We start from the raw sequence: 27275 nt of genomic DNA, 5'->3' as shown, positions 1-27275 counted from the left end.
ATTTCTTGTTTTCCAGATTGTAAGGTACCTGTTCTTACAGAGAAGTAGATTCTGTCTTAAGAGATAATTCATGATATTTAACTCTGGTAAATGAATGGACATTATAGTATGGATATCAATGTGACAATGTTCTACCAAATTATCTTTAGGGACTTCAACACAAAAAGCTGCCACTTTAATGACACCTCTAGTCTTTTTGAATATATTATCCCACAGTGATTTGCCACTGTAACTAATTGTTAAATTAATGATGTTGGAGACTGTCTTAGGAAGTGGGGTATGCAACTGCTATGTTGTATGATGCACTTGCTCTGCACTTTCTGGGGGTTATAACATTTAAAGGGATACTATAGGCACCAAGACCACTTCATTTCATTGAAGTGGTATGGGTGCAGTATCAATGTCTCCCTTAGTCCTCCACTGTAAGACATTGCAGTTTTGGAGAAAGTGCAATGATTACTTTTCAGGACGAAGACTGCCTCTAATATCTATCTGACAGCCACTAGAGGCGCTTCCTGGATTCTAACGGAGTTTGACTTACACCCTTAATGTGTTAAATGGGGAACCTAACTATAGTGTTAGGAATACCGATTTGTATTCCTAGCACTATTGAATCCCTTTAGGTAAACATTTGTTATGGGTTATATATTTAAACATTGAATTATTCCAAAATGATCATATTTGAGCACAATTTTTCTCTTGTTTTTGCTTAGGGGTTCCATGAACTTTAAGGCGTGTTGTCTTAAATGAAGACCAAAGTGCTGCTTCCTGTGATCCAATTTATAGACACCTGACTTCTTGTTTTGTTAAAACTCGTGTTATGGAAGGCTTGTGATTTTTTTTTTCTTCTTCCATTAAGCAGGAAAAAGGTCTGCAATTTTTTTTGCAAGTTTGTGCAAAATGTGGCACAAACAATATACACGAGGAAATGAGTCAGGTTAAGGAGAATGCTATATTTAAATGGTAGAGCTCAAATATTCTTCAGTTAAAAAATAAAAAGGCATGACCGTTTTAAAGGTCAGGGAAGGTTGTTCAATAACAGTGAAATAATCAAATCGTCCATCTCTGCTTTATTCATGCAGTTAGTGTAGCCTAACTAGCCAGTTTCAGTATAACCTTTTCAAAAATAAACCCTTTACAAATAAATATATATATATATATATATATACAAATATTAAAAGGAACACCACATTTTACGTACACATCTGCGTGCTTAAAAATCCATTTAGATTGCTAGGCCCTCCAATAGTTAACTAGTTAACATGCCTTTAAAGGAACACCAATATATAAATATCCCAGTAAGGTTCACACTGTTTAAAAGTTAAATGTCAGAGAACCTATTAAAGATAACTTGTTTTGCGCTGTAATAACTACTCTGAGTGTGTGCGAGTGCATGTAGTTATTCTGCTGATTTTGGTTGCCGGGCAAAGGGCATGAGTGCACTAGATAAAATGGCAGATGTAAACAAGTTTTCTTTCGAGCAACGTAAGTAGATTTTAAACGGTTTTTGGAAATGTGAGAATGTGATTGAGGTGCCGAGATGGAGGACAGAATTTGATTGTGTATGCCACAAAGCCACAGACATAGAGAGGATATTGTGACTGCCTGTGATTCTATTCCCAAGGAAACAATATCTAATGTTTGTCAATCTGTCCTACAACATTGCAGACGATATGTTGCTGCCAATGGCGGCCATTTTGAACACCTTTAACTTTAAGGTATATCACAAAAAGTTCATGCTTCCTGCTATTTATGTTGAAGTATGAACGTTCAAAAAGTGTAAATATTATTTTGTGACACTGTGTGTGTGCATATATATATATATATATATATATATATATATATACACACATTTATATATGTATAGTATATATACAGGGCCGGCGCTACCTGTAAGGCGACCTAGGCAGCCGCCTAGGGCGCACTTAGCAGGGGGTACCGGATCCCTGTGCCCGGAATCACCGGTGCGACTCCTCATGCTGCGCCGCCTGAGTGCTTTAGCAAACCTCAGGCGGCGCAGCACTGCTGTATGGAGGGTGGCCAGATTTGAGTGACCGATCTCTCAATGTAGCGTGGCCGCACTGAGTGAGCGCTTCCCTTCAGTCTGGGAGAAGAGAATAATGACCACTGAGGGGAGGGAGATTACCACTAAGGGGGTGGGGGGAAGAGGGGAAGGTCTACTAAGGGGTTTGGGAGAGGGAGGACTACTAAGGGTGGGAAGAGGAGAAAGACCACTAAGGAGAAGGGAGGAGGGTAAGGACCACTAAGGAGGGGGAAGAGGGTAAGGACCAATAAGGGGTTTGGGAGAGGGAGGACCATTAAGGGGTTTGGGAGAGAGAGGACGACTAAGGGGAGGGAGGGAGGACTACTAAGGGGAGAGGGGGGAGTGAGAAGAGCACCAAGGGGGACTGCAGAGGGTCAGGGGGCCAAGGGAGAGCACTAAGGGACAGAAGGGGAGAACACTGAGGGACAGGAGGGGAGACCACTAATTGACAGGAGGGGAGATAAAAAAAAAAGTTTTGCCTAGGGCGGCAAAAATCCTTGCACCGGCCCTATATATATATATATATATATATATATATATATATATATATATATATGGGAAGGCGGAGCCTGGAGTTGTGGGAGGGGGTGATCCGGCCTATATAAACACAAACTTACCTCCATACCAGGCCAACGTTGATTGGTCAACCCACCCACTGCTCCACATATACATACATCTATAGATTCAATCCTTGGTGGGCCCTCTTTATTTTACAGGCCTGCCTGTACATTCCGTTTCGGCACACCACAACCGAATTTAGCTTATAACACAATCAATGCTTACTCGGCTAATTTTCCCTGACCACAAATATATATACCGTATATACTCGAGTATAAGACAAGTTTTTCAGCACATTTTTTGTGCTCCGCGCGGCACTCACACCGCAAGACTTGCAGATGGAGCTGACCGGACCGGAGGTGAGAGAAGGGAGCTGACAGGAGCTGCAGGAAAGGTAAGTAAACGCTTCCTGCCAGCCCCCCTCCACTGAACTGCCAATGCCACTGGACCACCAGGGAATGAGAGCCCCCCTCCCTGGCCAGCTAACAAGCAGGGAGGGGTGGAACGAATAAAAATATAAATACAAATTTAAATAATAATAGAATTAAAATAATATATAAATAATATTAAAAAAATAATAATAATATAAAAATAAAATATATATACATTTTTTAATATTATAATAATAATAATTTTTAAAAAATAATAAAAATGCCCACCCCCCAGCAAGGCTCTGCATCACACACACACACACTGCATTCATACACAGACACTGCATTCATACACGCAACATTCATACAAACACACTGCATTCATACACACTGCACTCATACACACACACACACACACCGCATTCATACAAACACACTGCATTATATACACACACACACACACTGCATTCATTATATACACACATGTAAATAAATATTCAATTAATGTGATTTTTTGGGGATATAATTTTATTTAGAAATTTACCAGTAGCTGCTGCATTTCCCACCCTAGTCTTATACTCGAGTCAATAGGTTTTCCCAGTTTTTTGGGGTAAAATTAGGGGTCTCGACTTATATTCGGATCGACAGAGGGACTAGTAGCTCAGCAAAGGGAATTAGGTTTTTAAACTTGTTAAATGACACCTTCATGTCACAACTAGTACAAGCACCAACTAGAATGGACACTTGTCTGGACCTGGTTTTAACAAACAACATTGATCTTTTGACCAACATTAAAGTAGGTGAGCACTTGGGAAATAGTGATCACAATATAGTGTCCTTTGAAATAAACTCAAAAAAAACAAAAGCACATAGGGTATACTAAAACATATAATTTTAAAAAGGCCAATTTCAATAAGTTAAGGGAAGCTTTACAATATATTGACTGGCATAAACTCTTTAGTGAAAAGAACACTGAGGATAAATGGATCATCTTCCAACAAATATTAGAAAGGTACATTTCTCAGTATGTACAATTGGGAAATAAATATAAAAGAAACAAATTAAAACCAATGTGGCTTACTAGAAAAGTAAAACAAGAGATTAAAAATAAGAAAAGGGCATTTAAAGCATTTAAATCGGACAAATCAGATGCATCTTATAAAAGATATAAGGAAGCAAATAATGCGTGCAAAAAGGTAATTAGACTTGCTAAACTTCAAAATGAAAAAATGATAGCTAAAGAGTGCAAAACCAACCCTAAAGCATTTTTTAAGTACATAAATTCTAAAAAATCCAAAAATGAAAGTGTAGCTACACTAAAAACTGAAACGGGGGTGTTAGTCAATGAAGACCAGGAAAAGGCAGGAATTTTAAATAACTATTTCTCCTCTGTATATATTAAGGAAGAACCCATGGCAATAGATGTGCAAATGATTGCTACTAAAAACTTGCAGAATAATTGTAATTGGTTAACTCAAGACAAGGTGCTGCAGCAACTAAAGAAAGTTAATATAAACAAAGCTCCAGGGCCTGACGGTATCCATCCACGTGTACTTAAGGAACTAAGTGTAGAAATAAGTGAACCTCTGTTTTTAATCTTTCAAGATTCTTTTCTTTCAGGAAGTGTTCCGGAGGATTGGAGGAAGGCAGATGTTGTTCCTATATTCAAAAAGGGTTCAAAATCCTTGCCTGGAAATTATAGACCTGTAAGCTTAACTTCTGAGGCTGGTAAAATATTTGAAAGGTTATTAAGGGATTATATTCAAGAATTCCTTGAGAAGAACATGGTTATCAGCACGGTTTTATGAAGCACAGGTCGTGTCAAACTAACTTGATTGCATTCTACGAAGAAGTAAGTAGAAGTATAGATCAGGGTGTTGCAGTGGATGTGATCTATTTGGACTTTGCCAAGGCATTTGATACAGTTCCACACAGAAGATTAGTGTTCAAACTCAAGGAAATCAGTCTAGATGAAAATGCTTGTTCTTGGGTAGAACATTGGCTTAAAAACAGAGTACAAAGAGTTGTCGTTAATGGTAAATTTTCAAGCTGGACAGAGGTGGCAAGTGGTGTCCCTCAGGGGTCTGTTCTGGGACCCCTTCTATTTAACATGTTTATAAATGATCTTGTAAGACCGCATTGAAAGTCATGTTTCAGTGTTTGCAGATGACACAAAACTTTGTAAAATAATACAATGTGAGCAAGATATTACTTTGCTGCAGAGGGATTTAGATAGACTGGAGGACTGGGCACTCAAATGGCAGATGAAATTTAATGTTGAAAAATGCAAAGTTATGCACTTCAGCGTAAAGAATACACAAGCAACGTATACCCTTAATGGAAGCGAATTAGGGATAACAACACACGAAAAGGACTTGGGAATTGTTATAGACAACAAACTATGCAACAATGTGCAATGTCAATCAGCAGTGGCCAAGGCCAGTAGGGTATTGTCATGCATGAAAAAGGGCATTCATTCTCAGGACGAGAATATCATTTTGCCTCTTTATAAATCACTGGTAAGACCACACATTGAATATGCTGTGCAATTTTGGGCACCTGTTCTAAAGAAGGATATTATGGCACTAGAAAAAGTGCAGAGGCGGGCTACAAAATTAATAAAAGGAATAGAACATATCAGCTATGAAGAAAGGTTAACAAATTTAAACCTATTTAGTTTAGAAAAACGTTGCCTGAGAGGGGATATGATAACATTATACAAATATATTCGAGGCCAATACAAACCATTGTGTGGAAATCTATTCACAAACCGGACTTTGCATAGGACACGAGGTCATGCGTTTAGACTAGAAGAAAGAAGATTTCGTCTAAGGCAAAGGAAAGGTTTTTTTACTGTAAGAACAATAAGGATGTGGAATTCTCTGCCTGAAGAAGTGGTTTTATCAGAGTCCATACAGATGTTCAAACAGCTACTAGATGCATACTTGCAAAAACAGAATATTCAAGGATATAATCTTTCAATGTAACTGCTTGATCCAAGGATAAATCTGACTGCCATTCTGGGGTCAAGAAGGAATTTTTTTTCCTAGCTTGTTGCAAAATTGGAAGTGCTTCAAACTGGGTTTTTTTTTTTGCCTTCTTTTGGATCAACAGCAAAAAACATATGTGAGGAAGGCTGAACTTGATGGACGCAAGTCTCTTTTCAGCTATGTAACTATGTAACTATGTAATACTCGAGTATATACGGTATATATTTGTGTTCAGAATTTCTAATAGGTTATGAAAGTATCAGAAGATGCAAAGTTGGTTGAGGTGTGCCGAAACCAACGTACGAGTAGGCCTGTAATAAAAAGAGGGCAAAAGGAGGATTCAAGGAAAACACACTTTATTGCAAGTTACAAAGCTAGACTTCTGAAAGCTTGACGAAGCTCCCTCTCTGGTCGTAGTATGTAAGTATTGTAAATAGAGGATTTCCAGCGGCCCAGTATCTTAATAAAGTGGACTGGTGTGTTTGAGCTTGATGCGGAAGATGCTGCGCCTATATGGAAGGAGTGACCGGAGAAGGAAGCCGGGTTGTAGCCCAACCTTGAGAGTAGAGTCCTGACGTGAGTTGTGAATTTAGCTTTGGTGAGTGGGTGCCCTTGGAGTAGTAATAGTGGAGTGTCCAGTAAGTGTGTGTGGTGAGATACAAGAAAAAGGTCAAGCACTTTGACTGGACACTAGGCATTCTCGGTAGGAAAGAGAGGAATGATAGTGGGATGATTGGTGTGGTTAGTTTTTGTGGAAGGTAAAGAAAGTACATAGTGGTCATCGACTTTCTTTAGATGAGATAGTTTAAGGCTTGATGTAGTGTCTACCTGTCATACTACTGTGAACTCCCTAGGTCTAAGGAAGCCATAGAAAGCAATAAAGATAGCTGCCTTTATAACCAGGTTAGTGTGAGAGTCGCATTGGGGATTTGTCCAGTAGGTCGCTAAGTAGTCTGAAAATAGGACCATCTATTGGCAATCTGGTAGTGACAGGGGGAACTGTAACCTTGTGAATATCTTTAAGGATGTTCTTAATAGGGTATAATGCTAGGAAAGGTGCGTGATTAGGAAAGTTTGTGAGGACGTGGCGTTGTACCCCTGTGAGGTAAAGCTTAATAGTATTATGGGATAATTTCAGTTGTAGGTGACAGAAGGAGTTAAAAGCCACCATGGTTTTAAGGCAGAAGTCTCCTTGCAAGTGAAACTCCACAGTGAACTTATTGAAAATAGTCAGTGCCCTAGCGTAAGTGGTAGTGGTGTTGGGTGAGAGTGCGTGGTGCGTAAGTGCCTGAGCGTGATGTAGTAGCTCAGTTAGTCCATGATTAGCTCGTGAAAAGGTGGCTATCCTGGTAGGTGGTGGGCCGTGGAGAGTGCCTGGAAGAATACCTGAAAATGAGAGCGGGAAAGAGCGTCAGCAGCTTGCATCCCTTACACGGGACCATCCAAAGTAATTGGGCAGGAGTCAGGCACCCCATGGAGTAAACACAGTAGCATAGAGATGAAAGATCTGCCGTGTGGAATGATCCGCATCACGAAGTTAAGGGAACCCAATAAGGACTGGAGTCCCTTCTTGGTGCATGTATCATTCCCCAGGAACAGACCGATTTAGTCCCTAATGCGGTTCAATTTCTCGAGTAGTAGGCTGGCTTGGAAGGATACTGTCCAAGACGATGCCCAAGAAAACCAGCTTGGTAGAGGGTCCAAGCGTTTTACTTGGTGACAGGGTACCCCTAGTGTAGTGAAGAGGGCTGTGATGTTGTGAATACTACTTGGTGTGTGTGAACCCGGTTCTACCAACAAAAAATTGGCCAAATAGTGGATAACGAATGGACACCTAACTATGTTTAGGAGCAGCCAACAGAGTGTTTTAGCGAAACAGCTTAAGGCAGGGCTCAACTTTTTATCTAAAACACCCGACTGGTCAAATAATGGAGCCGGCCGTCCACCCGCTGGAGCATGTTGCTGCCCTGAGCTTCATGGAGGCGGCCGGCTGAGTGAGCGTTGCAGCCGGCCGCCCTGCGCTTTATGGAGGCGGTCGGCTCAGTGAGCATCATGGCGGTTGGCTGGGGCAGCGTGCAAGGGAGCAGTGCTCTTCCAGCGGCTCCTCTCTGCTCCCTCGCGCTGTGTAATGATGCCGGGTGCCGGAATATGACGTCATTCCGGCCCCGGCATCACAGGTAGCAGAGAGGAGCTGCATGGTAGATTACTGCTCTCTCTCACACAGGAAGAGAGAGCAGCCCCACTGGACCCCAGGGAACGTCCACTCAGCACTCCCAAAAGGTAGGGAGGCTGGGTGGATAAAAATGAAAAAAAAAATGTAAATTTATGTTTGAGAAAGTGTATGTGTGTATGTCAATGTGTGTGTTATGCCCCTGTCAGTGTGTGTGTGCATATGCCTCTATCAGTGTGTGTGTATGCCCCTGTCAGTGTGCTTGTGCTTGTGCATATGCCGCTATCAGTGTGTGTGTGTATGTGTGTGTGTGTATGCCCCTGTCAGCAGGCCCGCATTGGCCATTGGGCAAACGCCGGTGGGTCGCGATGGCCACGGGCCAAGGCCGGCCGGTCCATGCAGGGTCGGCCCTGCTGTGTTCCATGAAGGGCCGGTGGGGAGATCAAAGATCTCCCTTACCGGCCCACATGCAGTCAAACGCGGCCGCCGGCGGGGAGACAACCAGCTAGCAGAGGAGGACCCGGCCGAGCTCTAACTTGCAGCTCCGCCGGGATTCTCTCACGAGATCCGGACCGTTGCCATGGCACACAGGCTAGAGTTCACTTACCACAAGGACCACCAGGGATGGATGGCAGCAGCCCCTCCCCCCCCCCTTCCAGGCTACAGGTAAGAAGGGGGGGGGGTATAATGTGTTTTTTTTTAATTAAAAAAATAAATACATCAATATTGGCCTCCCCCAACACACAATCCTTACAAACACACACAGCACCCTAACAGACAGCACCCTAACACACATCACATCACATCACATCACCCTAACACACACACACACAGCACCCTAACAGACAGCACCCTAACTCACACATCACCCTAACACACACAAGTGGGCAAAATAGGGATTGCCAGAGCCTGAATGGCCCAGTAGGTCACCTGGGGTGGCTATGGCAGATTCCACTGTTTGGTTGGCCAGAATAGATGACAAGGTTTCCTGCATGGAATTGGAGGTGCCGGTAGACAGCCCCTGGGAGCTAGTGCCAGTTCTAGGTTCGCTGGCCTGAGACGTCAAAAGTCTATAAAGCTCCGCCTTTCTAGCAGTGGCTGAAAAAGGGATACCCGAGTCTAATTTCGGCTGCGATTTTTGGGATAGTCCAAGATCTCAGGGACATGGGGGTAGAGGGGGTAAGGGATTCTTATGGCGACCCGGGCTTGGCTGGAGTGATGGGTACTTCATCTGAAGGTAAATCATCAATGAGAATGGATTCTTGTGACATTCTGAAAAAGGAATGATGATTTAAATTAGATAGGGGAGTGTGGAGGAAGAACGAGACCTCCGTAGAACTGGCTTGCTGACTAGTGCCGAGGCGAAGAACTTAACTATAGTCTAGTGACAGGTGAGGCCCTGCTATTGCCAAGCAACAGTGAGAGGCTCTACCTATGGTTTGGGCCGAGGGAAGTCGTGGCCACTGACGTGGTGGCGGGATGTTGGCCTCTCGATATCCATAAGAGATTAAAATACGTGTGGCCGTGGCTTGGGAGGCCCTAACTGTAGCCCTAAAGAAGGGCAAGCAGGGCGGCTAACTATGAATTTGGCCGTGGGGCTGAACCTCCGTGTTGAGGTGGGGAGTAGGCCTCGTGGGACCGGTAAAACTACTTAGGTACAGCTAAGGCCAGCGCCTACCTGTATGCCAGTTCTCTAAACCTGCTGGGGCTTGTATCCTAAATGGTGTACCGAACATATGTAGATACTAACCTTGAGTATTACTTTTATCACTAAGTGCATGATACAGTAAGTCTTGGATACAAATTTGTTTTGGAAGAATAGCTGGTCCGGCCAAGGTATCCTAGGGGCAAGATGGATGCTGGTGGGCCCAAAGCGTGCCACTGATATACACGATGTATGTAAAAATGTTAAATGTATGGAGAGGTGAGTATCAATGATACTGTAACGTAAGAACCCGTGTAAGATGAGGGACCTGAACGTTGGTCCATACATAGAGACAAGCCCCTAATTATCATATTATTATATCGTAATCGTAGTGAGTAAGATTAACAATACCTGGTATTGAAATACAGTATACCAGGTTGGCAGTCCGTGGTTGAAAAGCACAGGAAGCTTGCAGGGACTGCAGTATTAACGCAGGTCTAGGTAATAAGTGTAGTAATAAAACAAGTTATGTACAGTTATTTTTTCAGAAGCAGTGACATTGGTTGGGAGGTTATTATGGGTGAGCTCGTAGTGAGTGGTCTCAATGTGACCCATGCTGTAGTTTGAAAAACCCACCTGGGGGGGGGGGGGGAGGTTGGGTATTTTACCGTGGAGGCTGAATGAGGCCTCAGGGCAAGATAGCTGTAACAAGTTAATCACTGTACCTGATACTGCAGGACAGGATACCGGGTTGACACTACTGAAGTTTTATTTGAAGGAATAGCTGAGGAGCCTAGAAACATAACATAGAACTAAGTACTTTCATAAGTTTGAGGCTGAAAGAAACAGTGAGTGAGTAATCGTGCCTTTGTTAAGAATTGTGCATGACATAAAATGAACCGTGGTGGTTGAATTTGGGAGATAGATGCATATTACCGAAGTGACAAACGTATGACCTATGTATTAGACAAACCGCTGTTTAGATGAAAGGCTAATCATGCAGTCAAAAGAAAGGAAGACTAGATTAATCTTAACCTGCGTACCACAAATTTTAACTTTAACGAGAGAGATGAAAAAATGAGGACCCCAAACCTGTATGAATTTATAACATGCAGAAAAAAAAAGGAATGATAATATGTAGTGCTTTGTTCGTTCGTTTGAACGAACGGTATAACAGGAACAATGTAATACAAGATAAGGGATTTATAAGCAGGGAAACAGGCTGGAGTTCGGCTAAATTAACTTGACATGTAGAAATTGCATGAATACATAGTGACTGCGTTCATGACCGCATGAAAGAAATGAACAAACGTAAGTATATTAGGTACAGTGATCAGTTCATTCGTATGAACGAACGGTATAATAGGTTAACTTAGTGCACGAAAAAGGAGTTTTAAACAGTGAGACATGCTGGCGTTCGACTAAAAATACACGAATCATAAGAAATGCATTCACAGTATCTGCGGCCTGTGGTTTAACACACGAATGACTGAACGAACGTAAGTATACCTGCGTTCGACTGTTTAGCCGCACAAACGGGTAACTATGCACAAATAGACACTTATAGTAAAAGGGAGCTGCCCGTGAGAAGTCTTGCAGGCGTGAATTTGCAATAAGGGTGCGAGCAGCAGACAGTAGAGTGAAGAGACTGAGGGGGCATACCCTACGTTTTTAGGCCTGAACGTGGGAAATAGCCGAACGCTTTTTCCACGTTAAGCTTACATGCATGTGCCGGTCTCGTGACTGGAAGCCGGGTACCATAATCGGGGAGAAGCCGGGTGGCAGGACCGGAGGTCGGAGGCAGAGAATACTGCTGGAGACAGGACTCCTGCTGGAAAAACCTGAGCGGTTTGGCAGGAAAATGGACCGGAAGTGCTGGTTGCTAAGGTGAGTTAATCAGCTTGAACGGCAGAGGTGAGTAGGGGCTAGGGCAGGGGTAGGCAACCTTCGGCTCTACAGATGTTGTGGACTACATCTCCCTTGATGCTTTGCCAGCAATATGGCTGTAAAAGCATTATGGGAGATGTAGTCCAAAACATCTGTAGAGCCGAAGGTTGCCTACCCCTGGGCTAGGAGGTTAAGTAGGGACCATAACTCCTCCCACAAATTCAGGCCTAATGGCCTTTTAACATAGGATATATATATATATATATCCTATTTGCCATCCTGAGGAAGGCTCCTGATGTGAGCCGAAATGTTGATGTATATTCTCTCTCTTTTTTTTTTTTATATGAATTAAAAGTAAAATTTTATTATAACTTCAAAGACCCTGGAGTGCATTCCGTTTACTTGGATACCTACAAATTTTGCTGGATTTGCACCAGGCAATTGTGTCATTCACACCTGGAGTGCAAGCATACTGGATATTAGATAGATAGATAGATAGACAGACAGACAGACAGATAGATAGACAGACAGAGATAGATATCACAAGATCCTGCACACTCACTCATCCACTTAACAGAAACTTCAAAGCTAACAGATTTTTTGTTGTTTTTTTAAAAACACTTAATCTAAGCAAAAATAATAGGGGTTTAGTTACAGTATATGCTCATAGACTGCTCATATATGCTGCATATATACTGCTCGTATATGCTCATAGTACAAGGCTAAATAGGGCCCTGGAACGAGGCACCTGTAGGGAAATGTCTAACACTGTTTGCTTATTTATTATTTGGTAAACAAATTTTTTTTTTAAAGTTTTTTCCCAGCCAAAAAGTGTTCATTTTTGACACTGGTTTATGTATACATGACTGCCAGACTAGGCAACCAAGGTCCACAATTGTGTATAAACGATTAGCACAATTGCAAATTACATTTATTGCTAATTAATTTAGTTTGCAAATTATGCCATAACTACGGTTCTACTTTTTACAAAGACTCAATGGGGAGTCGAAATGTTCCACTTGTTCTAATAAAGGTGCCTGATGACATTGGTATTTTTCGAATACTGGTATTTAGAACTACAGAGAGATCACAACACAGCAGCACAGGAAGCCACAACACTGCAAGCCTCAGAACAATGAATAGAGAGACTAGCCTGGGCTTCAATATAACTATAGTTCCTTAGACACCGAATACAACCCCTATTTTTTATTTTAAAAATTCCTGATCAGTTTAAATTTTTGATTTAATTATGATTATAACATACTGGATTGGGTATATTTTGGTGGGGGTAGCATTTCATCCATGGACCCAGGCAGCACAATGTTTTGGGCCAGCCCTGGAACAAAGCAATCCAGAAGAGCACTCTGGCTGCTTTATTATGTACAACCATCAGGGTGCAACCTTGGAGCTTTATTTAAAAAATAAGAAACTTTGAAAATCAGCATTTTCATATAGTTAAAAAAATGGGACACTCTGTAAACCATTAAAACAAACTCGGGGTGATTCTTCCTTCACCCATGCTTCTTGTCCTGAGTTGTATACGGTGTTCGATAACCAGTACAACATTTAACCAAACTGTCCCATTGCCTCAATGAATTTGAACTTTATAAAAGAGAATGTTCTCCAACTGCTGGGCTTAATTTTTTAACATGGGTGATAGAATAACGTTTATGCTTTTTCCATTCTGTCATAATTTTATAACATTTTTGAATGATATTGTTGAAAGCCTGCGTAACGAACACAAGAAAAAGATCTGTGTGTGAAATTCACTTTTATTAAAAAAAAAAAAGGAAAAAATAAAATAAAAGTACGTGCAAATATATACAACAAAAGTAACACGTTAAACAAAGATATATTATGCTCTTTAATACAAATATCTTAGGCAGAGATGAAAATCAATTTCCAGTGATTTTTACATTAATATGTATTTATATACATGTGTAATGCTTAATTTATTGTGGGTATATATATATATGTATACTGTATTTTCAGTTTTCTGAAATTGAATACACCTTTCACAATATCCGGGTTAATGCCATCAAATGCACTAATAACATTCTTCAATAAGCCCTGAGAAAGTCTGACATTTTTACCTTTGATGATCCTTCAACCATAGAAAACCCCTATGTGCTGCACAACTGATCACATTTTAACCCATACAATACAAAATAGATTGTCATAGGGTTCTAGATCAACACAGTCAACCCCCACGCAATGGCTTTTGTAATGACGAGCAGAGATAGGAATCTGTTGGCATTATAACTACTGTGGACTACACATCCCTTAATACATTTTTTTTAAAGGTCTGCCAATGATTACCCATCCCTGGTCATGAGCATGAATGGTATTTAATCACATGGTCAGGATGCAAAGTTACAGAGACATTGAAAGTAAAACATATACAATGGATCAATGTGTCAGTCATTTACATTATGGCTTTCCCAGTATCTAATTAAGTAGTATTGTTAGTATCAGAACTAAAAACCTTCCTTTTATAAAGTTGAACATTTTTTTATTTTTTTGTACACTCCTGACCTTTTAGCTGCCACAGAGGACTTAAAGTAATACCTCTTACTTTATTTGGGTCAAGGAATTGTAACCAAGTCTAGCCCACATAACACTTTTACTTCATTGTACTCACGTTTGCGAGTATACAAAGCCAAATAAATACACAAATAAAAGCAAACATACAACACATGAGGCTGGTTACAGAAGCTGCAGTACATGCGGTCACAGAGGTAAGGAAGACTCGGAGAAGTTTTTGCATTCAAAGAAATGGAACGTCTGCTTGAACAGACGTTATGTAGAGCATTGGTGAGCATTATAATTAAATGTATATTTATTACACACTAGGGCCAAATTAGCCAAGAAATTAAGTCAGCTTTGTGTTTGTTGCATCTATTCATATTCTTGGTTTAGGCCCAGCACTTGGTAAGCAATTGGCAGAGCATGTAAGTGAAAGATTAGTACACTTGCATTTACATCACAATTTCAGTCAATACGGATGCAAGGTTCGAGTGTACCTGTCATGGTACACGCAACTTGTGCTCATTTGAAAAAGCTTTGCATTTAATCCATATATTGTTCTAGCAGATCTATAGCTTGTTCGTTATTTCCAATTTAAAGTTCTTCCCCCACCTGTGAATTATTTAACAGCACATACCTCTACGCTAGAGGCATACCTTCTGTGACAATGGTAGAGAGACAAGTAGAAAACCCTCCCACATGCTGTTCTGCTAAACTCACAGCAGTGCTACAGTGCTGTACAAGCTGTAATAATTGCTCCAGCAAGTATGTTTTGCACTTTGCTGATGGGAGCAGCCTTTCATAATAATGTATGCTCCCTGTGGGGGTTTGGGATTAAGGGTTATGCATCATAACCACAATTGGGTTGCCTAAAAGGTAGATCCCCAGATGTTGTAGAATTAAAAGTCCAATGATGCTTTGTATGCCTTTAAAATGACTCATTAAAGTGGTAATTTTACCTTTTGGGTACCCCTGCACTACAGTGTGCTGTAGTGATTATGGTGCTAGCACTACTATGGCCCCATTTCCCTATAATTGTTCAAATTGTTTTGCAATTGTTTGCCCCATACCTAGATCCCTCCCAGGTGCTTGGCCTCCTCTGGTGCTGGGTGACGTACATCTGGCTTCAGCATTGCTGCAGCAGCCGGATGTCGATCCCACTTCCATTCACTGTGAGAGAGTGGCAGTTTAGGCTCTAGGCCAATGAATGTATGTGCATAGGAATGTCAGATGTCAATGAGAGCAGGGTGAGGGAATGACATGGGCAGCACGGAAGGGGTGATGCCAACTTACTGTGCGTGCTAGTGTCAGATGACAAATTTGCACAGAAATCACATTAGGAACACCATGACTACTTCAAACCTCTGAACTGTGAAGTGCTCATAGTGCTTAACGTAACCCTGTTAGAAATACAGTGTTTTACAGTGGCAAATTGACATTTCTTTGAGTTCTGAAATCTCTTTAGAGAGGATGGGTATAACCAATTAATCTAAAACAAAACAAAAAAAATCCCACTTGTATACTACAGTTTTTAATGTATGGGACAGTAACACCTACAAATGTACTTTTACACAAGATGTACTTCCAGTCAGCTACTCTGTTACACGTGACACAGTAGCCTTAAAAATACAGATATCTGTTACCTTTAAACATGACAACTCTTCTCAATGCAAAAAAGTCACATCTGATGCCGATTTTTTAAACAGTCTTTGCATCTTGCTGCTGGTATGTACATACAATCACCAATACTACAGTATTGGTGGCGCACAGCTTAAACAATTGCAACAACATAAATAAATGGAATGTTTTCTTTCAAACACTTGTTTTTCAACACGGAGGATGTACCTTATTATTTCAACTCGGATATACTAGCCCCATCACATTAGCTGACTGCTCTAATAGAGAACCATTGTGTACAACGCCAAAAAGGAACAGTCTTGCACTCAGATTGTTACATATTTTGCAATCTCAGGTATAAAACATTACATTTAAGAAAATGTTATTTTGTCACAAAAGGCTTTAGAGAAGTGAGCAAATGAAAGTAAACACAATTGGTCTATTCTAGATGACCAGTGCTGACAATTTTTCTGACATGACCAGAAGGCAGGCCTGATGAGCCTCATTATTTTGCCAATTCCCTTGCTTGTGTGTTTATGGAGAGTGTACCGGGATTCGTGAGACATAGGATATCTGCACAACATGCCAGGTTTTGCCATAATAAAACAACAGGTTTTGTTGATAAATCAACAACAACAACAACAACAACATTACTAGCCAACTTATTAGGCTATTTTCGGTCTTCAATGTTGCAGATTTTCACAGCCGAGCAGGACTTTCACCTATAAATATCCCATTTATATAATTATAAAGACTTGTGGAATATTTTGTTGCTCTGTTAAGAATACATTTTGGATTTAGTTTGAATATCTTGGTAAACAACCAAATCAATATATCTGGTATATTCTGCTTTTTACAGAGTTGATGGGTTTATATACAATTTTTACAATACGTTAGCAAGAAGTAATTGTAATTAATTGTAGCCGAATCTCAGATGTTTATTATAACTAGTGGAAGTCCTTGTTGTGAGTTTATTACCTTTTATAGTTTGTCTAATACTTAGAAATACAAAGCAGAAGACCTTTCTATATTAGGTTTCTAATTACAAAGTAGTTCTAGAGATATTTGGGAGAGACTAGTTCACCTCCACATAAACAAAACACATAGGATGGAAGCTTATCCTCGTTCACTCCACCTACAGCCCTATAAAGGGGGAAATAAACTAGTTTTAAGGAACACAAGTGAAAATCTGATTTAAATATATATCCCCAGTGTCTTACAGATTCGGGATTGAAAGACAAATTCTTACAGGTTTTGTTGTGCATGATTACTTGGGTGCGGTAAGCATGTGCTTCAAGTCTATGGGTGCCATACTTTGTTTCTCTCTAAAACCATTTTGGAGCAGTTTACAAAAATGAGTGATCTCACTAGCACCCATAGCATGTCCCCTCTTCAACCACTTAGATAATGCAGAAATGCATTAACCATACGAATAGTTGATCACTGACATCCAAAGTTGGATGTATTTGATGAAAAGTGCCCCTTTAAGTTACACACATGCCTTTCTCTAGCATGGAAGGTCTTTAAGGCCTGTTGTAAGCTACGGGTTTGAGTCAGATTAGTTTTAAAGTAGGGCTGTACACAGTTCTTGCATACCCTCACACAGCCTATCCCCCCCAGGCAATGTTATCCCACCATATCGTTTGCTCCTATTAGAAACACAGATTTGAGATGTTAACGTGGGGGAGAGGTTCCGGCAAAAACCTTTGAGAACTTTTTGCACTGCCGTAGTAGTGAGTAGACATTTAATATTTACTTCATTGTTTTGTGAATGAAGGATTGGAAGTACACAGAGATCCCTATGACAAGTAGGGGAACCATTTTGGAGTGCAGGTCAATCAGCTTCCCATAACATTCCACGGTTTTGACCTTTAGCTGCCTATAGGTAATGCCCCTTTTACGAGAGATGCTAATGTCAGGTGCTGCTATGTAAAGAAAAATGAAGTGCTCCAATGTAACAATATCAGTTAAGAAATAAAAGTAATAAAGACACAGGGAGGACTTTGCAATGGAAGTGTCAAGCTCTCCTTAGGATAATGTGAAACCTATCAAAACAAAGCACTTTTTCGGTTTCATTTGCATCATTTGCCATTACGATTTATATGTTCATTTCAACCTGGCAATATTTTCTTGTGGAAGATAGAAAAATGGCTAAATCCTAATAAGTTATAAAAGAAAGTGTTAATCCTAGCATGATATCTGCTGCCACAAAATTATGCATAGTAAATGTACATAAAAAAACCAAAAAATAATAATAATAAAAACAGTCTTAGTGGTGGCAAAGTCATTAGTGCACTTCCAAGAAGCTATTTTTTTTCCTTTTTAACAGCAGGGCAGGCAGGCATATCGAACAATCATAGCACACAACATAACACTATATTGAAGAAAAAAATTAAATCAAAATCCAAGTTTAGAGTTCTAGCCCTTTCTGAAAAAAAAAAAAGTAACACGTTAGTAGACTTCAGTTAATGTACAAATCTTCTGTGATGCCCAAATAAAATATTATTCAACTTAATCCTTTAAGTTTTCAATTTTGGAGGTTTAAGATCTGACCCTGTTCCCGTCCACAAATACAAAGCCAGATGTTATTTACAACGTACATATTATACAGGAGGTGAAGTGCCATATGCTTTTTCCAATGGAGTAAGCTACTTTAGTTGGTCCATACGTTTAAACAGGTTCCTCCAGAAGATATTGGTAAGCCCATTCCAAAGGTTGTGTAGCCCGGCTCAGAGCAAATCCTATAAATATTCCCTTCAAGACAAGTTTGTCTTACTCCTTCAGTAATGTCCTCATCTATATGAATACTACGTCCCATGTATGCATGCAGTCTTATAAATGAAGGCAATTAATAAATACATGGGACCAAACACTTTCTGGAATCAAACAAAAACAAACAAAAAAGAAGAGCGTATTCAGTCCTCCGTGTTTAACTTGCCATAAACAAATTGCCAAAAATTCCATGAGAACTGCTTTGGAGAGAGTATATGGGTTCTCTCTTGGCTTTAATTTAGTTTCTGCAAAGAATGCAGCAGTTTAAAAACAAAACAATTCAAAAAAAGGCATATAACTGTGTTATAAAAATGTTCTAGTGCAAAAAAAACAAACAAAAAGCTAAACTTTTGATTGCCTTTCATCCGTCCATTCTTGTTTAGTGTTCTGCAAGGCTTGTGTCTTTTTCTCATCCACCTGTACGTAGTCCACTCTCTGCTCTTCCGAAAGGAAGGGTTTCTATGGAAAAGATTTAAATCAGGCATCAAAGTATTCATGAAAGTTAATAAAAAAAAGTCTACAACCACATTTTCTGCTACAGCATTACACCATTACCTTATACAGTTGAGAATCCATGATGTGCTCAGAAAATGTGTGAATGGAGAAGGAAATTATACAAGAAAGCATAACATTTTGAAGGAATTGTATATCATTTACCTTCAAGCAAACCTTCCGACCATGTCCCTCGGCCATATTGGTAGTGGTATATATAAAATACACCACTGAAAAGCATATATGATGGCAAATAGAATAGCAAGCTGCCTCGCTACAGAAAGTACTGTAATGCAATTAGAACTGTATGGGCTAAAGGACATTGAGACCAGATCTAGGGTTTATGCACCTTTAATGTGTCACTGATATATATGCTTGCTCGAAGCATACGGTCAACACTGGAGCTTCTCTTCTGTAGATGTCAGGCAAGCCATCGTCTATGTGTGGTCATGGATGAATGCCAAATTAGGTTCCCTTCATTCATATGAACATATTCCATGTGTATTTGCATACATGGTATATGTACAAAAGGAAGACTGCACATGCACTCACACAGTGAGCAGAAAGCAAGATCAACTTGTGACTGATGCAACATTGACTCACTTTTTATCTGTCACAGATTGACCAAGACAGTAGCAACACCGTTGATGACAGTCCGTGACGACAAGCATTTCAAATAAATAAAAAATGTAAGCCTCCTAATGGTAAATGAGATATGAAAACATATTGGCTCAGACATTGCCAACATGTTTCTAATACATCTAAAATGTTTTTCAGTAGATCAGGTCCAAAGACTAACCGCATACAGAAATGATATAAAGTGTTTTAAGACAGTTTCTTAAGCTGATATGTGTACCAAATTACATTTACAATTTAATGACGTTTGAAAGCATCAGGGGTACTTGTGAAAAAAGGCTGACATGCTTGAAAAATAATAAAAAGGGTTGCAGAACAGTGCTTTCCCCAATAATAGGAAGAAATGTTCTTCTGAAGGAAATGTACATTCTTGTAGAAAGAAAGAATTATTTTTTATGATGCTTACCTTTTGTACAGGCGATGGAGATGCAGAATTAAAATCTAAGGCCAGATAGTCGAGGTTGAATTTCCGAGGCCATGGAAAATTTCCACTACTGGGAGATGATCCCGGCCGCTGGTGGAGAAATGACAAGCAATGGATTATTTAGGAGTAAGGACTAGAATAAAAGGAAGAATAGGTTTTCATGATGGCAAGGAAGGAGGTAATGTATATAACTCCAGTGGACACAAAACAAATAGCACAAAATAGTATATCTGCAGATAAATAAAACATACAAAAAGGCCTTTAAAGTAACAGAGCTCATTTGCACATATACCCTCTGTGCCTGGAGCAAGCCATTAACAAGACGTTTATATTAAAGAATCACTATAGTGTCAGGAAAACAAACTCTTTTTCCTGACACTATAGTGCCCTGAGGGTGCTTACCTTATTTCAGTGCCGGGCTACCTCAGCACTGGTGACCTCTTCTCCCCTGCCGACGTCAAGCTGTCAATAGGAAAGCATTTTTCAATGCTTTCCTATAGACGCTCTGCGCAATGGAGGCATAATATGCCTCTAGCGTCGCAGATGCGCCTCTAGTGGCTGTCCGTAAGACAGTCACTAGAGGCTGGATTAACCCCAAATGTAAACATAGCAGTTTCTCTGAAACCTGAGGGACCTGGAACCCAGACCACTTAATTGAGCTGAAGTGGTCTGGGTGACTATAGTGTCCCTTTAAGTTTTAAGCTCAGATGCCCACTTTAAATATTGTAAACCATTTCCACTTACATAAAATCTCTTTTTAAATTGTATTACAAAGGTTTGTAGCATGTTTTAAGACTAGTACATAAATCAAGAAAGTGCCCATAATGACCTTAACCCCTTAAGGACACATGACGTGTGTGACACGTCATGATTCCCTTTTATTCCAGAAGTTTGGTCCTTAAGGGGTTAAAGTAACAATGTTACATTTGACTGTCCAAAAGTCACCAGTACAAAAGACGGATTAAAGTGCTAAATGTGATTTTATTTCATCCTTTAAATGCTAAATATAAGAACTGAAACCCACTTTAGCTTTAAAAAGTGTACCATTCATAGTGCACATTGCTTGTGCTCATTTAAAGGAGCATAATGTTGCATGTCTATACTGTGCCTGCAGAATTGATAGCAAATGCATAGATTGGGAGAAATACCTATACAATAACACTTCCAATCAATTCTTCCACTTAGACATTTATGCTAAAGAAAGTACTGCTCAGCAGTGCAGTAGAGAACTCCTACAGGCATTCCTTCTGCTCTCTAAGCCCACAACCACAGCATGGGATTCCCCCTTCCACACCAATATCTATGTTCATATAATTTTCCCATAGTGTCCAGAATGCTTCTTGGCAATATTTGATTGGACACTGCCTAGAATGAACAAGGAATTTTGCGCTGGGCAGAAAAAGAAAAAAAAGAAAAGGGGGGTGGATCATATGCAGAACTTGCAAAAGAGGCATGTTTTCAGAGACAAACAATGTATTTGTATGTTTTGTTTTTAAGGCTCACTGCTGTATGTATTTCTAATCCAACAGTGAAAGGGTCTCCATTCCAGAGCTCCCCTCTACCACCAGGTAATCATTGCTTGCAGTGATTTCCAACCTAGCGCTTCTCACAATGAAGTATTTAAACCATTACTTCTCTATGGGAAGCCCCAACATCTGCGCCTTGAGCAAACATCTCTTGAAATTGTCACCAATATAAAGTAAGAAAGAGGAGAGTCTGTGAACCCCTTAATCACTCAGCAAGGGGCTTAGTGTTCCTTTAACATAATGGAACAGTCCTTTCAAACTCCTCATACTTTGCAAGTTCATCAGGGTACATAATAAATTCTACTTTGACTCTATATTGTAAACTTTTGAAAGTTTTCACGTTAAAATAAACCAATTATTTTTCTTTTTTTAAAAAAAATAAAAAAAAGCAAAAGAATACTTAGCCACATAGAACAGAATGTGAGCAATCTCTTATTAATGAGCAAAAGAACAACTTGCTATTTTAGAATCTGTGCTATAATTAAAGAGAAACAGATGGTGGATATTAAATGTAAAGCATCATCGCTTTAAATCCTCCCCTTTACAAAACCAGATATAAGAACAGTAATATGTTATTTATGTAAATCACTGTGCAATCGCAGATGGAGATCTGATGCTTTGCCTAATAAAACTAACAACTCATTGGTATCTACAGCTTGTAGCTGAATCTACATAAGCCCAGTAACAAAATATAGCATAGTATAAGGCTTGCTGCAAACAAAGAATGGGAGGAACAAGGCCACGTATTTTTATGGAAGTTTGTAGAACACACACTGAGCTATTCACTGTAGAGTAGACTATGAGGATGATACTTACCGGTAAGTTACCGTTAGAGACATTAAAAGGGCAGTATTCAGTATATTTGTAAATAACTTTTTAATACATTTATATTTATTTTTTTAAATGTTTGTAGCATCTTTACTTTCCAAATTTTGAATATTTTGGTGACTACCTGGAGGATATTCTTTATATTTGAAGAAAAAACAAACTAATAAATAAAAACAAGCTTGACCCCACCATTTAAAAATCAAATAAAAATATATATTTTTTAAAAGGGCAAAAAGGCAAAATTTACCATTAGATGAAAGCTTTCCTCCTCTTCTCCTGAAATAGTACTGCCAAATATACTTGCTGAGCTAATACCATCACTTTCTGAAGAGATAAAGCTGGTCCGATTGCTATAAAGAAAAACACAGCAGAGGTCAGAGGGAAGCATGTTACAGATGCTCTGAAATGCAGCCAAATCCTGACATTGCACATATGTTCAGAAAACATAGCTCTCCTGGTATAAACAACTGTGAAATCTGCTGGCAGACAATCAGCAGAATACAGCCGGCACAAAGATGGAGATTTAGATTATTATTGGTAGATATCCAGCACCAACTTCTTTTGCAGCGCTTTACAATATGAAAAGGGGAAATCTAACAAATGTGACGATTACAAAACATTACTGGAACAATAGGTAGAAGAGAACCCTGCGCAGGCGAGCGTACAGTCTAGAAGAGTAGCGTATAAAGACACAATAGGAGGGGAATCAAAGGGGACAGCAAACAAACAAGGTGGAAAAGTATCAGAACTGGAGGTTAGAGAGGAGTGTGGCTCTTTGATTTCTCTGTCACAAACCTGTCCCTTGCTCTCTCTTACTCTGGGAGTCCATAAGCATTTCTGAACAGATGTTTTGAGGGACATCTTAAATGATTGGAACAACCTGCCTACCCCATCAGACTCTCCCCCTAGTTTTCAAAGGAAAAGAAGCGCCAGTGAGAAGTTCTACAAGCACAAGCTAGCATTAAGGGACAGGAGAAGGTCACTGCGGACAGGAGAAGGTCACTTCCAAAACGGAGAGACCGAGAAGGGGCATACCCACGAATCAGTAAAGAAATATAATAATATTGATAGTTGTTTAGAGCTTTATAGGCAGATGGTAAATCAACCAGTCGTTGAGACAAATTGGCTTATCAGAATTTGTCCACCCAGTACAAAGTACACCAGAAACAATCGGTTTAAAAAATAAAAAAAAAATAAAAGGAGGCAGATGTGTCCTCATGAAATATTACCAGGGACAGTATTCCAAGCAAGAGTTTAGTTGCTTTCTACCCTTATGGTGATACTTGGTCACACCAATTGTAAAATTTGAGTACCGTATATACTCGAGTATAAGCCGACCCGAAGATAAGCCGAGGCCCCTAATTTTACCCCCAAAAACTGGGAAAACCTATTGACTCGAGTATAAGACTAGGGTGGGAAATGCAGCAGCTACTGGTAAATTTCTAGATCCTAAAAAAATTATATTAAATATTTATTTACAATGTGTATATAATAAATGCAGTGTGTGCGTATAAGTGCAGTGTGTGTGTGTTGCAGAACCTTGGTGGGGGGGTGGGCATTTTTATTATTTTATTTATTTGAATAATTTTTTTTTTGTATTATTATTTTTTATTTTATTATTTTATTTTATTATTATTATTTTTTTTCGGCCTCCCTCCCTGCTTGATACATGGCAGGGAAGGGGGCTCTCACTCCCTGGTGGTCCAGGGGCATTGGCAGTTCAGTGGAGGGGGGCTGGCAGAGAGCACTTACCTCTCCTGCAGCTCCTGTCAGCTCCCTTCTCCTCCGCGCCGGTCAGCTCCCACTGTAAATCTCGCGGCCGCACTATGACCCCGCGGCTCTCGCAAGACTTACACTGGGAGCTGACCGGACCGGCGTGGAGGAGAAAGGAGCCGACAGGAGCTGCAGGAGAGGTAAGTAAGAGCTTCCTGCCAGCCCCCCTCCTACACAGCCCCATTGTCTGTATTATGGCAATATAAATATAGTGTTCATTTAATACATAATTAAATATAGTAATATAGCACCAACACATTATGCAGTGCTATACAAAAGGGAAACAAGGCACACAATTGTACCAAAAGGTGTTCGACATACAGGAAGAGTAGGTGAAGAGGAGCCATAAAATGTACTCTAATGATCAAGCCCTGAATCTGTTTGCCCCTGCAAAAAGCAGTTATTTTTTCAGTGTGGCAGAGGTAGCCTAAATACCATAGTGCTAAAATTGAATGCATACCTACATGCAGTCTACACATGAAAGCTTAAGTCATCCAGACCACTTCATTTCAATTACGTGGCCTAGGTGCAGTGGTCCTGTCACATTAATCCTGCAATGCAAAACATATCCGTTTGGTAGAATCTGCAAGGTTTACATTTCAGGGTTAAGCACAGCTCTAGTGGCAGTCTTCCTGACTTCGATTACAAGCTTGAACAATTTACCCCAAAAGTGAGAAAAAACAAAATCTCCTAAACAAAAACAAAACCACAAGCAACTGTACCTGGCTTTGTAAGGTCAGCTTAAAGTGTTATTGCATAAAAAGGTGTTTCTGTGGTTTAGGTTTGTAACTGAGCTCTGACTTCTAAAAGCGGTTAGGAAATTTTGAAATGAGACATTGCTGCAAGAGGAAATACTTTTACTTCACAGAAATTACTGTTACTGGTGTGTTCCGAGTCCTCTCAATAGTACTAGAGTAATCCAGCTGCTAGACAGACAGTCAAGCAATGAATGGGTTAATAATTAGGTTTCTGATTTTCACATTTCTCTTTTTACCAAATTAAATTTGGTTGCCGCCTAGTTACTACGTTTTAGAGCACTAGAAATCCTACTGTAAAAGCCAATACATAGGAGATTTCTGCTGGCTTCCAGTCCCTGTAAAACACTTTAAAACTCCCAGATGTGAACCAATACAGATCACAAGATACAAGTTTGCCTCAAATGACTGGTTACACTATATGCTGCCCCACCTTTTGGGAAAATACATTTGTTAGAAGGAAAATGTGCACTCGTATATCTACTTAAAAGGACAGTGTAGTCACTGTAACCATTGTCATCTTAATGAATCGAGTCCCCTAGCACTACATTCAAGCAGTTTAACACTAAATAAGGCTCCCCAGCCACCCACAGCACCGAGCCCTACTGCAGGTCCGACTAAGGCTGAAATTACACACTTCCTTGTGGTCATACAATTCACACCAGCAATTAGCGCTCTGATAGGCTAACAGCCAGGGCAGCCATCACGGAGGTACAGGTAATACACCTGCAAGGGGTCCATCCCCATACTATCTATGTGTACAGATTTTTTTTTAATACAATTGTGATGAAGGGAGGCCATGTCATTATTCCCTGCTTAGAGAGTGGCAGCCATGGAGGCTTTCTGTATCCTCCCCCGCCTTGCGCATCTTATTTGATGGCTGAATAAACTTTCATTTCAACCTTACCTGCGAAGGACTTCAATTATTTGTAATACTCCCAGCCAATCACAGCTGCCCATTACTACTCAGGCCAATATTTGCCTTTTAGCCCAAGCAGCACAGAGGGGATGGGCTGCTGGGGACTCTTGTTTAGCATTAAAAACTGTTTTACACCGGAAAAAAGGACAGCACCAGGGGACTCCCGACACTAACTAGTCTAATGATATGAAGGGGTTTCAGTGTCACTTTAAAGGGACACTAAGCAACAAACCCACTACAGCTTAATAAAAGGTCTTGGTGTGTAGATACTACTGCTGCAGGCTGGCAAATGAAAGGCAGGACCGGCGCGGCATAAGTAGACGCCTTAAGGCGCACCGACCCGGGGAAGGGGGGGGGGGGGACACGGACAACACTAGATTGGAGTGACTGGCAGGAGGAGGGCGCACAGCACTCCCTCCTGCCTGGCACTCTGTGTAACATGGCCGAGCGGAGCAGTGCGCACGGCGGTACAGGAACGTATGTTTCCGGTGTCTGGCCAGATACAGGAAACTGAAGCTCATGTATAGCAGTCCACTCTGGCACGCTACAAGAAAGGTGGGAGAGAGAGGGAGGGGAAGAAGGCTATGGGACAGGGTGGGGGGGGGGGAGAAGAAGGCTATGGGACAGGGGAGGGGGGGGGAAGAAGAAGGCTATGGGACAGGGGAGGGGGGGGGGAAGAAGGCTATGGGACAGGGGAGGGGGGGGGGGAAGAAGGCTATGGGACAGGGGAGTGGGAAACGAACGCTATGGGACAGGGGAGTGGGAAACGAACGCTATGGGACAGGGAAGTGGGAAACGAACGCTATGGGACAGGGAAGTGGGAAACGAACGCTATGGGACAGGGAAGTGGGAAACGAACGCTATGGGACAGGGAAGTGGGAAACGAACGCTATGGGACAGGGAAGTGGGAAACGAACGCTATGGGACAGGGAAGTGGGAAACGAACGCTATGGGACAGGGGAGTGGGAAACGAACGCTATGGGACAGGGGAGTGGGAAACGAACGCTATGGGACAGGGGAGTGGGAAACGAACGCTATGGGACAGGGGAGTGGGAAACGAACGCTATGGGACAGGGGAGTGGGAAACGAACGCTATGGGACAGGGGAGTGGGAAACGAACGCTATGGGACAGGGGAGTGGGAAACGAACGCTATGGGACAGGGGAATGGGAAACGAATGCTATGGGACAGGGGAATGGGAAACGAATGCTATGGGACAGGGGAGTGGGAAACGAATGCTATGGGACAGGGGTGGGGGGAAGAACACAAAAGAGGGAGGGTTGAGGAACACTAAGGGGGAGAGAGGAACATTAATGGGGGGGCACTAAGGTACAGGGGAGGGA

At 40.8% G+C, this 27275-nt stretch overlaps 1 protein-coding gene across 1 annotated transcript in view; it reads right to left on the bottom strand.

The window, feature by feature from the left end:
* Positions 1-13505: 13505 nt before the first annotated feature.
* The window catches only part of GAB3 (GRB2 associated binding protein 3), a 120795-nt gene continuing 107025 nt past the window's right edge, over positions 13506-27275 (bottom strand). Inside the window, exons 8-11 of the mRNA XM_063432116.1 lie at positions 22734-22836; positions 20115-20222; positions 16910-19039; positions 13506-16059 (exon numbers count right to left, since the gene is read on the bottom strand). Of these exons, the coding sequence (XP_063288186.1) occupies positions 18923-19039; positions 20115-20222; positions 22734-22836 (328 nt within the window). The 3' untranslated portion in view covers positions 13506-16059; positions 16910-18922. The remainder of the gene's footprint in view (positions 16060-16909; positions 19040-20114; positions 20223-22733; positions 22837-27275) is intronic.

Source organism: Pelobates fuscus, chromosome 9 (assembly GCF_036172605.1).
Source record: "Pelobates fuscus isolate aPelFus1 chromosome 9, aPelFus1.pri, whole genome shotgun sequence".
In the NCBI taxonomy this organism is placed as follows: domain Eukaryota; kingdom Metazoa; phylum Chordata; class Amphibia; order Anura; family Pelobatidae; genus Pelobates; species Pelobates fuscus.
The sequence above is the reverse complement of the archived record's forward strand: the minus strand, read 5'-3'. Positions and strand labels throughout refer to the sequence as shown.